The 16835-nt window shown below is 46.0% G+C and overlaps 1 protein-coding gene across 1 annotated transcript in view; it reads right to left on the bottom strand.

Moving 5' to 3' along the window:
• Positions 1-16835, bottom strand: part of LOC106999943 (uncharacterized) — a 303356-nt gene that overhangs the window by 192992 nt on the left and 93529 nt on the right. The window contains exon 2 of the mRNA XM_077942878.1: positions 11609-12018. Coding sequence (XP_077799004.1) covers positions 11757-12018 — 262 coding nt within the window. The 3' untranslated portion in view covers positions 11609-11756. The remainder of the gene's footprint in view (positions 1-11608; positions 12019-16835) is intronic.

Genomic DNA, 16835 nt, shown 5'->3' with positions numbered 1-16835 from the left:
TTTTCATTAAAAAGCCAAAAAATAACAGATGTTGGTGGGCCTGTGTAGAAAAGGAGACACTGACACACTGTTGGTGGGAATGTAAATTAGTCCAGCCACTGTGAGGAGCAGTTTAGAGATTTCTCAGAGAACTACAAGTTTAGCTACCATTTGACCCATCAATCTCATACCTGGGTGTATACTCAAAGGAAAATAAATTGTTCTACCAAAAGTACACATGCACCCATGTGTTCATGGCAGCACTATTCACAATAGCAAAGACATGGAATCAACCTAAATGCCCATCAGTGGTGGACTGGAAAAAGAAAATGTGGCACATATACACCAAGAAATACTATGAAACCATATAAAAGAACGGAATCATGCTCTCTGCAGTAACATGGATGCAGCTGGAGGCCATTATCATAAGCAAACTAATGCTGAAACAGAAAACAAAATACTGCGTGCTCTCACTTATAAGTGGGAGTTAAACATTGGGTACACATGGGCATAAAGATGGGAACAATAGATGCTGAAGACTACTAGAGAGGAGAGGAAAAGAGGGAGACAAGGACTGAAAAACTAACTATTGGGTACTATGCTCAGTACCTGGGTGATGAGTTCAATCATACTCCAAACCTCAACAGCATCCCATATACCTTTGTAACAAACCTGCACATGCACCTCTTGATTCTAAAATAAAAAGTGAAAACAAGAAAATAGAGCTTCAGCTCTGGAGCTCTGGTGTAGCTCCAGAACATGCAACCTCGCACAATGCCTTGCACACAGCCGGAACCAAGCATACACAATGACGGCACTAGAAATGACTTGTGAACTGTCAAAGTGCTTGACGCTCAGTGGTATCATTCAATTCATAGATAGGGTGAACGACCATCCCAGTTTGCACAGGACTGAGGAGGTTCCCAGAATGCGGGACTTTCAGTGCTAAAACCAGGAAAGTCTTTGGCAACCAGGACAAGTTGGCCATTCTGCTCACAGGTATTATTTCTAAGGCCAAATATGAACAGAGGTTGCTCCTCAGTGGAGGGTTATGGGGCTCTTCTTCAACCATCAACACATTTCTACACATTCTAAGTTTTCGCCAAAGACTTTGTATTAGTTTTATCATTATGGGAAGTGTTTAAGAAGTAAAAAGGTTATTTCGTAGTATGCACTATCCATTACCAAATCCAAATTTTCTATTTCTAATCATATTTTTCTTAAAAAAAAAATAAAAAGGTACCCTTGGTGAGGTGCAGTGGCTCAAGCCTGTAATCCCAGCACTTTGGGAGAACAAGGCAGGAGGATCTCTTGAGCCCAGGAGTTTAAGACTAGCCTGAGCAACATAGTGAGACTCCATCTCTATTAAATATAAAATTAGAAAGTAAAAGAAAAAAAAAACTCTTTTCAAACTTTCTATGTTTAATCTTCCCTTGTGGTTGGACATGGTGCTTCATGCCTATAATTCCAACACTTTGGGAGGCCAAGGTGGGAGGATCACTTGAGTTCAAAAGTTTGAGACCAGCCTAGGCAACATTTCAAGACTGTCTCTCTCAAAAAAAAAAAGAAAAGAAAAGAAAAGAAAATCTTCCCTTGTTCATTCTGTCAGCTTTTTCCCACAGCGTTCAACTTCCTCCCAGCAGTTTCCCCCTCCTGAACTTTACAGCCCTGCTGACATAAAATGGGCACTGCGGGCATCTCAATCTCATCTTTCCTAAAACATGTCTGTGCTGTGGGCCTTGCTAGAAGCCCGAGATTCTGACTGAGACAGGCTCATAAAGTGGTTGGTTATAGTAACTCTGGGTCCCCCACCCGTCTTCCTGCGATGGGTCACTCGGGTAACCCTCAGTGAGTGAAGGAAAGAACCAGACTCCAGCCAGCCCCTCCAGCAGCCCTCTGCAGCAAGCCCAACTTCCTCCTCAGCTCTCCACCACGCATCCAACTCCCCAAAAGCCCACAGCAATGGTGCCTGGGACCTCTATGCCCAGTCTTAAACGATATCCAGCCAGGCCAAGACACCGCTGTTGGCCTCTTCACAAGTGTCTTCTCAACAGCAAGGTCTTCACTCACACCCCCACTCCAGGCCCCTATTTCTTTTTTCTTTCTGCTGCTTCTGCAGGGGGCCTCCTTTATGTTGCTCCTTCTACACCCAGACTCTGGACCTGCCCTGGCACTTGCCTTGTTCCCTTCCAGAATTCACTCCATTCAGGCGTGTCATGAGCGGGTACCTGGTGTCGGGCATGCTGACTGGCAGAGGGATATAGTGGTGAGCACCACCCACCCCTGCCCTCCAGAAGTTCCCAGGCTTTCAGGGAAGGAACCCAGGAAACAGTGCCAACTGGAGAGTGATGTGGCAACCTCCGGTCAGGCTGCAAGTGTGCATGCTCTGTGCCCTGTATTCCTGGGACACACTCAGACATACACCTGCAGCCGTGTGCCAGGATGCTCATGACAGCATTGTTTACAACAGCAAAATCCAGGAAACAACCCAAGCCTCTGTGGCGCAGGGAATGAATGAACAAGCATAGTAGCATCATCTGCCCAGCATAATGCCGGGAGAAAAGAGGAAAGTTCAGACATCTTATACATTATGTCACCTGCCTAAGAATTTAAAAACACAAAATGGTGCTACCAGTGATCTTCAAATAGATTTGTAATGAAATTGTAAGAACATGACCTGTTATACCCCAAGTTCAGGAGAGGTACTTGTATGAAGAGAAGGATTAGGGAATGAGAGACAAGGCTCATAGACTTCCCGTTTATCTCTTTTTTTCTTTTTTTTTTTAAATTTCTGTAAAGACAATGATCCAGGCTGGGTATGGTGGCTCATGCCTGTAATCCCAGCACTTTGGGAGGCCGAGGTGGGCGGATCATGAGGTCAGGAGATTGAGACCATGCTGGCTAACACGGTGAAACCCCGTCTCTATTAAATATACAAAAAATTAGCCAGGTGTGGTGGCACGCGCCTGCAGTCCCAGCTACTCAAGAGGCTGAGACAGGAGAATCGCTTGAACCTAGGAGGCAGAGGCTACATTGAGCCAAGATTGTACCACTGCAGTCCAGCCTGGGCAACACAGCGAAACTCTGTCTCAAAAAAAATAATAATAAATAAATAAATAAATAAATAAATAAAATAAAGACGAAGATCCAAAGCAAAGCATACCACCTCATGAGCACGTGCTAATCCATGGGTGGGAATACAGCTTTGGTTAAATAACCCTTTGTGGCTCTCTGTTTTGTGTTTCAGAGCTAGACATTCACATTATGCAGAGATCACCCTGAAACTCCACAGCAGTTTCTAGAACCCATGGAGACTTTGGGAAAGACAGTGGAAAGCCGAGGAAGCCAGAGAGCTCCAGGCACTCACAGCACAAGAGGGAGGTGGACCACCGGATCATGAGGTCTCCACCAGTGCCTCAGCAGCCATGCACTGCCTGGCCTGAAACCAATGTCCTCTGTGCCCTCACGTCCACCAGCTCCAGGCCCCCTCCCCGAAGAATCAAGAGTCAGGCTCTGCTCTGCTTCCTTCTCTTCCTTCTCTTCCAAATGTCTCTGTGGATGAAATGCAATCCCACAGAGTGGTGTCATCCAGCTCTCAGGCAATTTCCCAGAGGTGACTCATCGTCCTCTCAACAAGCGCGTGAGGGCCACAAGATGAGGACTGTCACCCCATTGAGAGATGTGGAGCCAGAGCCTCAGAGAAGTCCCAAGAACTGCCTGAGCTGACTCAACAGCCGGAAACCAGGACAGTCACAAAACCAATCTGACTTCCAAATTTGAATGAGATTCAGGGCTTACTATGCGTCATGTTCAGAGAGGGGAGATGGACAACTGGCCAGTTTTACCTCCCAGATCATCTCAGGTTCACAATCATAGGCTTCCCAAGGGAGCAAGCGAAGGCCCAGAGAAGCCAAGTGTCCTCCCTAAGCTCACAGAGCCAGAAAGCCTCAGGGATGTTCTAACATGCTCAACAACCTCCCCAGAGCATTTCTCCATCAGGAAAACTCTTTTTATTATAGGTATCTTTATTTTCCCTGCAAAGGCAACAAGAAGCTTCCGAGGCCCCCCAGTGAGCAGAAAGCTGAGAGCTGGGGGCCGGCCAGTGTTTATTTGTTTATGCCATCATCTCCCACTGAACCCGGTCCCAAGCTTCTGAGTGACTCAGAGGCCTGACCACCAACAGCTGTTCTTTGGTTGTCACAAGATAAGCCAACAGGGGGTGGGGGCGTCCATTGCACTTCCCAGTAATCAGGTGGGACACACTCTTTCTTCGCAGTACCCCCACCCTTTGTGGAGTGATAAATGGTGACAGATAGATGAGAGGGAAAGACCCCCATCCCCAGCAATGGCACTGGAGACCCAGCTATGAGCATGTGGCCCACATTTTAACAAGGCTGCAAGACAGAGAGGAAGCAGCCCCCCACACCACCGCCTCACCCCACCACCAGGAAACAAGCTGCCTCCTGGGAAGGTGAGAGGGAAGAGAGCCACCAGAGCCACTGGAACACAGGTTCCAGCCAAGGCCACCCTGAGGCCCAGAGTCTCAGGAATGGGCCATGCTTGGCTCCAGTCTAGTGTGGCCCATCAATTATGGTGACTTCCCTGCCTAGCCTGGTCTCCAAAGCCTTTTCCCTGAAGGTTCCCTGAGCCAGAAACAGAATGTATCCTGAGGCTTTACCTGTCCTCAAAAGCCTGATCTCTGGATCCTACTCCACTCATTTTAACTGAAAACAGCACTCTGGTCCAAAGGACAGAATAATGAATCTTTCTTTCCTTCCTTTCTTTTTCCTTTCTTTCTCTTTCTTTCTTTTCTCTTTTTCTTTTCTTTTCTTTTTCTTTCTTTCTCGCTCTCTTTCTTTCCTTTCTTTCTTCACTCAGGTACAAAGGACAGAATAATGAATCAACCTTCCTTCCTTCCTTCCTTCCTTTCCTTCCTTTCTCCCTCCTTCCTTCCTTTCCTTCCTTTCTCCCTCCTTCCTTCCTGTCTTCCTTCCTTCCTTTCTTTCTTTTCTTTCCTCCCCCCTTCCCTCCCTTTCTTTCCTTTCTTCTTTCTTTCTTTCTTTCCTTTCCTCCCTCCCTCCCTTCCTTCCTTTCTTCCGTCTTCTCTCTCTCTCTTTCCTTCTTTCCTCTTTATTTATTTCCTCTTTCTTTCTATCTTCATTTTTGGAACTGGGCCTTCTTCCAAACTTCTCACATAGCCCCTTACTCTGCTCTTCCTATGGACAGCTGAGAATCATTTTCCAACCTTATCAAATATGCTCCCTTCTCTTAAGATAGCCTGCCCTGGCTGCTCCCTATGGTCTCTCGCAGGCTAACCAGGTGCTGTAGGAAGAGGCACAAATGCACCCACCTGGCCCAGACATCCAGAGGCCAAGGTCACAGTCCTGCATTACAGCATGAGAGTTCTTCTTTCTAGTGCCTACAAACCTATGCTTGCCCCCAAAGTCGCTCGGGGATAACAGGGGGTTGGGGAAGGGGTGGAAGGTCAAACAGAGACCCTCTTGGAATCTGTTCCCTTCATTAACTTTGAAATTCCACAGGCCAGTGTTTTCTCAAGGTTTGTTACACAGACTACTCACCCAGGAGAAGGGCGCTGCAATCTTCACACCCACAGGCTGTAGCTGGGAAAGCCAGGAGACAGCTTCAAGGGGTGAGGTCAGTCGCCTCCCGCCCAGCCCCCAGGCGGAGGAACTAACATAGAGAGCAAATAGCCAGCATTAGAGTAAGAAATAGAGATTCAGAGCTGTTACTGTTTGCAGATGAAGAAAGATTAAAACACTTGAGCACATTGGGGCCTGTGGGGAGGGCGACGGGGGAGGAAAGGCATCAGGAAAAATAGCTAATGCCTGCTGGGTTTAATACCTAGGTGATGGGTTGATAGGTGCAGCAAATCACATGGCACACGTCTACCATGTAACAAACCTGCACATCCTGCACATGTACCCCAGAACTTAAAATAAAATATATACATAATAAATAAAAATAAAATAAAATCCTGTAGACAGAAAAAAATTAAAAACTTGAGCAAGATCACACAGCAGGTATAAAATAGCAAAGCTTCAAAACCTGATTTAATTTTGTTCTAAAAACCACACTCTTCAAAAAATTGTAGCTATCAGTCAAAGCGGGCCAAGATCTCATGACACAACCACTCTTGAGGCAGGACGCTAAGTGACTGTCCCTACAGCCCAGGCGTGCCGGACCAAAAGCCCACTCAAGTTACCATTGAGGCCTGTGTGTAATTCAGGGATGGAAGAGTGTGTCCAATACTGTTCTAAACTGACCTCCCAAAACTCTGTAAACTGACCTCCCAAAACTGTCACCAAGACCCCTCCTAGTCAATGCAGCATCCCCTGCCAAAATGCACACGACTTTACATTTTACTATGTATCGATATCGGAGCCTAGGACATAGTAAACCCTCAATAAATGTCTGCTAAAAGAACAGTAAGAGAACTAGCCATGTGAAGGCCGTCTTCTAAGTTTTCTGTAAAAGCCTAATGAAAGCATTGTGCATATGCTGCTTAACAAGTCTCACAGAAATATTACATCTTGGAACAATTGTTTTTCAGTGTTTATGAACCTGGAGAAGTTTCTGCCTTTCAAAGACAAACATGTTTCCTTTATTTAGGCCAAGGACGAACTACAGCCTATAAGCCCGTTGTCAGTTCTTGTAAATAAAGTTTTATTGGCACACAGCCACACCCACTCATTTACATATTATCTATGGCTACTTTCAAGATACAAAGGCAGAACTGACAAGCAGTACAGAGCTGCGTGGCCTGCAAAGCTGAAAACATTTACCACCTAGTCCTTGATATAAAAGTTTGCCAAGCCTTACTTTAGACACAAGTATAACCTACTTAGCATGTTGTACTAACTAGGAAGCTCAGAGCTAAACGTAATGTAAAATTTTAGTAACTCACTCATCTTCAATATTTTTTAAACCTTTATGTCTATATGCTTTGGTCTTCTAATCCCATTTTAAAATTTTATTTAAAAAAACTAGTATTCCCTGAGTACATATTATATGCCTGGCACTGAATGAAACCTTTTAATATGTTCTCTTATTTAATTCTCACAATAGACTCATGGGGTAGGTAATATTATCTTTTTATTTATTTATTTGGGAGATGGAGTCTCACTCTCTCACCCAGGCTGGAGTGCAGTGGTGCAATCTTGGCTCACTGCAACCTCTGCCTCCCAGGTTCAAGCGATCCCCCTGCCTCAGCCTCCTGAGTAGCTGGGATTACAGGCACATGCCACCACACCCATCTAATTTTTCTATTTTTAGTAGTGATGGGGTTTCGCTATGTTGGCCCGGCTGGTCTTGAACTCCTGACCTCAGGTGATCTGCCCACCTCGGCCTCCCAAAGTGCTGGGATTACAGGCGTGAGCCACCGTGCCCAGCCCTTATCTTCAATTTGTTGAGAATAAATGAATGAAAAGAATAAATGAATAAAGTCACCAATTGATTGCATAGTGGAAATGTATTTACTATTTCATAATTTAATCCCAGAGAATAATTAACTCAGGAATTGACTGAAAAACTTTGGGTGCTGAACGAATATAACAGGCAGGGCTGAGATAGTAACTGCAGGCAATGTGAGCCAAATTATAGGATTGTAAAGTGCTGTCATTCTAGGATCCTTATTATTTTCAATCTAGCTTCAGACTAAGCTGTGCAGTCACTTCATCATGAATCTTCAGGATTTGGGGAGAATCAGCAGACATGACACAGAGCTACTACTCAAGTCACAGGCTCAGACACTGCCTCCAGTGACGTAGCCAGAGCCACACAGCCAGAGCACCACAAATAGAAAGAATTACCGGTGCCCCAATGCAGTCCTCTTCAGGAGGACTAGGTCCACATGTCGCTAACAGTACTTTTGAAAAGCTGACCTTTTCTTAACTTAAATACCAACATCCTAAGCAGTATTATCTGCAAAATCACAGGTCTCACGTACCAATTGTTGTTTTTTCTAATTTGAGTTAAACACAAAAAAATTTTTATTCTTATCTATAACCTGAAATCATCTTGCATTGCTTATCAGCACGCTTTGAGAAACACTGGTTGGACAGGAGTAGGGGTGTCGAGGCTGACAGATGGGAGTGCAAACACCAGCTTCTCTGCTCTCTCCATCAATAACCGTGGCAGCTTTCTGGATCTCACTGAACCTCAGTTTGTCCATATGTATAAGAGGGAGACACATCCCCCTCACCAGATTAGAAGGTCAACTGGGCACATTCCAGGTATTCATACACACCAGCTCTTAAGCAACCTTGGGCTGTTCACTGAGAACCCCTGGAGATGACTAAGTCACAGCCCTTCTCTCATGGACACCCTAGGCAGACTGTCAGGGGCTCTAGGCACCCTATGGGGAATAGGTCCAAGACGCCAGGCCATCTCCAGGAACCTGGCCAGGATGTCAGTGTGGGTGGCAGGGCAGCCTCTACGACTACAGAGTGTGGAGAGTGTGCTGTCAATCATTCCAGGAGCCCATCAAGTGAAAACGACACAGGTTGGGACTGCTCTAGCAGTAGTCAGGGGTAACAGGGCTCTTCTAAGTGGCTGAACGCAGGCTTATGACATGAAATCAGGACAGCAAGCTCCTGCACCATGAGCAGAAATGCAAACTGTTCAGGCAAAAGTCCAGGGAAAACTGGGAGAGCTGCCTTGGACGCATAATGCACCAGCAGCACCAGCACCCACCAACTAATTGATGAGTCTGGGAGCTTCTAGGCCTGGTTTGCCCAACCACGTCCTCGTGTACACCTGTCGTCCCAGAGTAAGTAATATAGCGCCCCTTTCACTCTCAAGTCTCCCAGCTGAGAAGAGAAGTTAGCCAGTTTCCCTATGAATGAATGTACTAAGGCCCAAAAAGGAGAGGTAGTTTGCCCAAGGTCACAGTCACCGGTGGCCAAGAAGGGAGAATGTGCGTCTCTCAGCTCCAGGAAATGTTGTGCGGTGGCTTTGGAGTTAGACAGGGCTGTCCAAATGCTGCCTGTATTCCCTGGGGACACTTGATTTCCCTCTGGGTGCTCCAGTTACTTCAATGGTAAAACAGGCTGGGCAAAGTGGGTCACGCTTGTAATCCCAGCACTTTAGGAGGCTGAGGCAGGCAGATCATTTGAAGTCAGGAGTTCAACACCAGCCTGGCCAACAAAAATTAGCCAGGCATGGTGGCGCATGCCTGTAATCCCAGCTACTCGGGAGGCTGAGGCACGAGAATCACTTGAACCAGGGAAGTGGAGGTTGCAGTGAGCCGAGATTGTGCCACTGCACTCCAGCCTACGTGACAGAACAAGACTCAGTCTCAAAAATGACAACAACAACAAAAACAAAACAAAACAAAAAAACAGTAAAACTGATCATCACCATGATGGTGCGCATCTCATAGGTCTGTTTTGAGGTTTGAATGGAAAAACAGGTGCCATGTGCCCTGTAGAGATCATGGCTTAATAAATGGACATTATTACTACATCAGTGTCCTTGCTGACACAGAGAAGGAATCTTATTCATTGTCACAACCATTCTGTGTCCTTTGGTGCCTGAGCCCACTCTGGTCCTACTGTGAAGAGCGGGAGATAACCCAGACCACCACAATTGGGTTGTTCTAGGCAGTAACTGATAAAAGGGGAAAAAACAGAGCTATGGACCATGTGATAAGTGAAGCACAGCTGCCACCACGATAGGGTGTGGGGAGAGGGCAGGAAGGGGTGAAGGAGGGCCGGGAAGGCACAAGGGAGCAGGGAGTGTGCTGCCTCTGTCGTTCCCAGCTGACCCCCTCCCATCCCGGAACCTCTCTGCTCACCACTGTGGGCCTCTCTCCAGACCCTCAGCAGCCCCCTTGAAATGACTCCTCTGCCTGCCCCTACGTGACCACAGTATAGCAAGCACAGCCCAGCACGTGCTGCAGCTCACCATCACACACACCCTTCCCAACACCGCAAGGAAAAGTCTTCAGCTGAAGCGGCCTGGTTCCGTGTAAAACACGAGGCAGTTCTCAGCTTCTGGCTCTGCCTTCTCCTGGATAAATAACCTTGGGCAAGGTACATGGCCCCTCAGAGCCTCAAGGCGCTCAACTGTGCAATGAATACACCATTGCTCTCCTAGTGGGATTGCCAGGTTAAGTCACAGATATACTCAAAAAAAAGAGCGTTTCCCTTCTGTCTGACCTTTTCAAAGACACCAAGAGAAAACCACTGAGAGTCACCATATTTGATCAAGGCAACTGTGATGCCACAAAGAAAATGCCTACTACGTGTCTAGCCTGTGAGCATGGCAAATGCATTTCCTGCACTCAGAAAGATTACTTTCTAGTGTGAGAGAAAGACATGAAACCCAGTAACTCGCACAAATGAATATACGATGATAACACATCCAGGAGCTATGGGTGAGAACAGCATGGAACACCCAGGGGGACATTATTTACTTTAGGAGGTCAGGAAAGCCTGTCTGAGAAAGTGCTGTCAGGCGTGAGCAGAACTAGGAATCCAATCAAAATCAGACTCAAGGCCCCACCCCAACCGTGGTGTCGGCCACCACATGCCAGGTGGCCTCAAGTGGCCTGAGAGCTGGACCACTTGCTGTTTGAGCTGCAACTCTCCTTCAGGCAGCTTGGCACCACTCATCGCTCACAGCTAGCAGCCTCCCAGGCCACCAGGCCCGGATCTGAGAGGCCAGTCCTTCCACTTGTCAGCTGCAGAACTGCAACAGGCCTTTGTGGCCAAGCCGGCTGCTCCCTCCCTCCAGTTGGCACGAGACTCCATTTCCTCATCTGCCACTGACTTGTCACTCAGCCTTCCCATGGGCTGCAGGGAAACTGACCTTTAATCAACTGTCCACGCCAACCAGCTGTGCCCAGGTCACAGTCCAGCACTGCCTCCCTGGCTCTGCTCGGAAAGATCATCAGGGCCAAGAAACGTCCACCATCCCCAGAAGCTACCCCCAGCCAACATCACCCACCACGTGCTGAGTGTCTGTCATGTGATCAGCATTTCAATGACTTCTTGGCGATCTTCAACTCCAGTCCTGTGGCGTGTGATAATACTTACTTAACCCTTCACTGCAGGGAGAGGAATCCATCAGTCTGCATGGAGGCACGCAGTGTGTATGTGTTAAAGAATCACACCCGGGCCTGCCTGCCTCCACATGCATCTGCCCACATACAACCCTCACAGTACCAGCCATATGGCCTTATGTTGTTCCTGGCTTTGAGCACAGAGCCAAGAAATTATCCCCCCATGCATATCTTTCCATTGAATCTCCCATGTCTTAATTCATTAACAACCCTGTCTTAATTTTCCCTTTCTGCAGTGTGAGAGACTGTGCCAAGTGACACACAATGTCTTAAGGGCACAGAACCAACAGCAGAGGCACTTTATAGGGAGGTAGATGGTGACAGATAGGTAAACTGAGAAAATCAGAAAATGGTGACAGGTACAATAACACACGTCAGCGCAGGGAACAGTAACGGCTTCCAGGAAGGACCTCTTTGGTTCCATCTGTCTCCCCTAGGCACCCAGCATCACACCAGCCACACAGAGGGTGCTCATTAAATGCCAGCTCATTGAGACAACCAGCCACATCCCAGTGAACCCTCCGCCACCAGCCAGGACAGCCTCACCTCAAGCCCAGCTGAGCGCCGGACGGAACATGCATCAGACGCTTCACCAGGAGGAGTCGGGGTCTTACATTCCATAGGGAGACCCAAAGGAAGTTGGCAGAGACCCAAGTAAACAGAGATCTCAGTCCTCGCAGCCAGCTGCGGTCCTTCATCCCACATGGACATCCAAGCTGTAAGAATCCATGAGGCATTCAGCCAGGGCCTCCTTCAAAACCACTTTTAGTATCCTGAAATGTGCAGGGCGTGTGTCATTCCAGTGCATTGTTCCACCAGAGTTATTCCTCAGACGACCGAAGATCACTGTAAATCCATCAGGCTCAGAAAATACTCGAACGAAGCTCCATGCAGCTGACAGGCACAGCCATCTTAAGGGGCATCTTTTTAATCTCCTTCTGGCCAAAAGATCAGGCCTGCAACAGGGAAGAAGAAAAAAACAGTCTTGTCATAGTCACTGACCCAGAGCAGTATTCAGTCACTCTTTGCTCCTTGTGTTTGACCCTAACAGAATGTAATTCACTAAAAATAATTCTCCATAACTAGTAACACACAAAATTGAGACCAGCGTCCAGGGAGGACTTCAGGTGAGAGCTGCCTCCCCTGCGGCACCAAGGACCTCTCAGACAGGGAACTGCCAGCTGCTCAGAGCCTCGGGACCACCCTGGGAGGGGAGAGGAGGCTGTGGGGCATCCATTATGAAGTTGAGGGGAGAATATTTGTGACTGGCTTAGAAAGCTGACAGCAAGGCCAGGCCAGGCACACAGCCTGGGCTCCCCTGCAGGGCTGAGAGGTCCCTGCAGGGAGCCGAGAGGTTTAGGGTCAGCTGGTAGGAAGTAGTTCTTTGTTTTGTTTCTTTTTAAAGACGACCACAAAACCCTGGCCTGGCTCCAGGCGTTGTCCGGCACTGTGAGCCTCTTCAGGGCAGGGTCTGGGACCTGTTCTGTTCCTACTCATTCCTTCAGTAATTACCGAGTACCTGCCAAGTGCCCAGCACTCTTCCCTCAGCAGGGCAATAGCTTTGTCTTCCCAATCCAGTGTATTTAAATTACTCCAAAGATAACTGAAGAACAAATTGATCCATAATGCGTAGAGCTGGAGGCTTAATATTCCCCAGCCCATCCAATGATGACAATAACTGCCCTTTGGGGAATGTCTATGAGGTACCTGCTAAAACCTCTGGCTTCTCCATCTGGTATGATCTCTCCAACACCCTGGGACTCCTGCCCCTGTTTTCCAGATGAAGAAATGGAGGAACAGACAACCATTCTGTTTCAGACTAGTAAGAGAGGAGCCTAAATCTAAGGCTAGACAGTCTGTCTCCCAACTCTGTTCCCTGATCCATCGCTTTAAGTTACCTAGTGAGGGATTCTTGCCCATAATGGCTGCAGCTAAAAGTTACTTCCCGGCTTTCTGCGTGTATGAGACCCTCATTTCACCCTCACAAAAAAACTATGAGTTGTAGATTATTGTTAACCAACTTTAGAGATGAGAAATGTGAGGCCCAGAGAAGTGAAGCAACTTCTACAAGGTCACACAGCTTAAAAAAAAAAAAAAAATTCACAGGAAAAGGGTTTGAGGCTGGGCGCAATGGCTCACGCCTATAATGCTAGCACTTTGTGATGCCGAGGCTGGTGGATCCCCTGAGGCCAGGAGTTCAAGACCAGCCTGGCCAACATAGTGAAACCCTGTCTCTACTAAAAATACAAAAATAAGCTGGCTGTGGTGGCGCATGCCTGTAATTCCAGCTATTTGGGAGGCCAAGGAATGAGAATCGCTTAAACCAAGGAGACAGAGGTTGCAGTGAGCCAAGATCACACCACTGCACTCCAGCCTGGGTCACAGAATGAGACTCTATCTCAAAAAAAAAAAAAAAAGAAAGAAAGAAAGAAAGGAAAAGGGGTTTGAAACAAGGCAGACTGGCAGACTGACTCCAAAGCCCATGAGCTTGACCACTACTCCAACTTCCATCAAAAGCAATGATAACTGCCGAAGAAATGTTTACAAATGTAGTGGTTTCAAACAGAAAAAGAAATAAAAAATAAAACAGCACACATTTATGATCTTACATTTCTGGAAGTCTGACACGGGTCTCACTGGGCTAAAATCAGGCTGTTGAGAGGGCTGCGTTTCTTTCTGGTGGCTGAGAGGGAATGCGTTTCCTTGCTTTTCCGACCTTCTAAAGGCTGCCTCATAGGCCTTGGCTGTGGCTTCTTCCTCCATCTTCAAATACAACACCAAAGCAACTCTTTGACTCTGCTTCTGTGGCCATATCTCTGTCTCTGAATAACTCTCTGTCTCCCTCTTCCACTCCTAAGGATGCATGTGATTATATTGGGCTCACCCAGATGATCCAAAATAATCCATCTCAAGGTCCTTAGCCTCACTAGCATCTGCAAAGTCCCTGTTGACATGCAACATATTCACAGGTTCTAGGGATTTGGATGTGGACATTTAGGAGGATGTTATTCTGCCTGCCATACAACAATAACAGAGGGCACCCATCTCCTGTTTTAAGCATTCTTCCGTGAGGAGGCACCACCCATTCTCAAAATGGAAATCAAGCTAGCTACCTCACCCTGCCCACAATGCACACAGCCACACACACTTGCAGCGGCCAATGAAGAAATCACGAAGAAAACAGTAAGGTATGTTTTCTTCTTAAAAACATATCCGGCCGGGTGCCATGGCTCACGCCTGTAATCCCAGCACTTTGGGAGGCTGAGGCGGGGGGATCACAAGGTCAGGAGATGGAGACCATCCTGGCTAACATAGTGAAACCCCGACTCTGCTAAAAATACAAAAAAATTAGCCCAGTATGGTGGCGCGCACCTGTCATCACAGCTACTTAGGAGGCTGAGGCAGAAGAATGGCTTGAACACAGGAAGCAGAGGTTGCAGTAAGCCAAGATCGTGCTACTGCCCTCCAGCCTGGGTGACAGAGTGAGATTCAGTCAAAAAAAAAAAAAAAGAGAGAGAGAGATAGAGTGAGATTCTGCATCCAAGTTGGGTTTGATTCCAAAGCTGTTTTCTTTCCATTCTGAAACACACTCTTTCTTATTTAAATAAGACAGTGTTTCTAGGCCAAGCGTGGTGGCTCGTGCCTGTAAATGCCAGCACTTTGGGAGGCTAAGACGGGTGGGTCGCCTGAGGTCAGGAGTTTGAGACCAGCCTGGCCAACATGGTGAAACCCCGTCTCCACTAAAAATACAAACAATTAGCCAGGTGTGGTGGCACGTGCCTGTAATCCCAACTACCTGGGAGGCTGAGGAACGAGAAGCACTCAAACTCAGGAGGTGGACGTTGCAGTAAACCGAGGTTGCACCATTGCACCCCAGTCTGAGTGGAAGGGCACAGAGTGAGACTTTGTCTAAAAAAATAAAATAAAATAAATAAGACAGTGTTTCTAGAAAGTTCAAGAAGGTTCTGGCATTGGTTGAGTAGTTCCTATTGAAGCAGTTCCCTGGTAGATAGCAACTATAAATTCTGAACAAATATTTTTAAAAAATCAAAAATCTAGTCACCAGATGATCAAAAGTAGGACATTCTGGAGTGTGATCAAGAATTGGAAACCCAGCAATCCAGTGAGTTCTTGCTTTTGGTCAATTTTAGCCTGAGAGTAGGCCCGGTTCCGTAACACGAGTGGCTAACACTCAGATGATGTTTCTGCACTGAAACATCAGGACAGAGATCAAGGCAACACAATAGGTGAAAGTAAAAGAAGAAATCTGGTAAAAAGAGAGGTTCCAAAAAGGAGAGTTCAAATTCTGTGTACAAATGTTCCCTAAGTCACTAAGTGACTCCTGAGTCAAGTTTGCACGCAATAGCCCAGTTAAAGCTAAAAGAACTAAACAGCAATTTAGATTGCTTCCCAATACTAGGGAGTCAGAGTTTGAGGTCTTAGTTTACTGAGTTAACTACCTACTGACACAAAAAAGCACTACTCTTTGGAGGAACAAAACAGAATCAGTCCCTCACAATGTCTGTGATATAATTTAAAATAGCTCAATATAATAAACAACTAAAAGAAAAAGAAAGCAGGAAACGTAATCCATTCTTAAGAAAAAAGATAGTTATGGGGACCGTCCCCATGACCCTGAGGTGACCCAGTTTCTGGAATTAGCAGACAAGGGATTTTTAAGCAGCTATTATAACTATGCTCAAAGACTCAAAGGAAAATGTATTCTTAGTAAATAAAAATAAGAAAGCTTAGCAAACAAAGAGTCAAATGGAAATTCTAGCATTAAAAAAAAAAAAAATCTGAAACAATCGATTGGATCCATTTAACAGCAGACTGAAGAGGAACGAAGAGTCAGTACAATTTGAGGAGAGACCAATAGAGATTATTTAATCTGAATAACAGAAAAAATGTTTGAAAAATTGAAGACGGCCTCAGAGACCTGTTGGACAATATCAAAAAGCCTAACAGACAAGTAATTTTAGTCCCAAAAGGAGAGAAGAGAATGGAGCAAGATCAATATCTGGGGGGGAAAAAAAGGATGAAAGTGTTCTAAATTCAGTGAAAGACATTAATTTATAGATATGAGGATATCAGCAAATCCATGCAGGAGATATATATAGATATATATATTTTTTTTTAATCACACTTAAGTATATAATAGTTGAACTGCTGAAAACCAATGTTTGAAAAAAGTCATGAAAAGAGACAGATAAAAACAGTGGTTCTAATTTCTTAAAATCATTGAAAAAGCAGATAATTACATCTGAATTCAGTAAGTGCTCTTCAGATGACTTCCTCTTGTCCCATTTATTTATTTATTTATTTTATTTATTTTTTCCTTGAGACAGAGTCTTGCTCTGTTGCCCAGGCTGGAGTGCAACGCTGCCATCTCAGCTTACTGCAACCTCCACCTCCTGGGTTCAAGTGATTCTCCTGCCTCAGCCTCCCAAATAGCTGAGATTAGAGGTGTGAGCCACTGTACCTGGCCCTCTTGTCCCATTTAAATCTACCTGACAGCTTTAGACCCAAGAGGAAGATGGCTGCAAAAGGAAGCTCAAGTATCTAAATAGCCCCTAAGAGAAAAGAGGAAGTACAGGACAGTAGTTAAAAATTACAGTTTGAAGTTAGACTCTCAAATTTACTACTTTTCTTACTCTGGGGAAATGTTTTTAATCCTTAATTTCCTCATCTGAAAATGGTGGTAAACAACATCTACTCATTTCATAGAACTACTGTGAAGTTGTATTATGTTTTGACTGTTTGTTACCCACAC

Source organism: Macaca mulatta, chromosome 8 (assembly GCF_049350105.2).
Source record: "Macaca mulatta isolate MMU2019108-1 chromosome 8, T2T-MMU8v2.0, whole genome shotgun sequence".
Classification (NCBI taxonomy): Eukaryota; Metazoa; Chordata; class Mammalia; order Primates; family Cercopithecidae; genus Macaca; species Macaca mulatta.
Note: the sequence above shows the minus strand (reverse complement) of the source record. Positions and strands in the feature narration are given on the sequence as shown.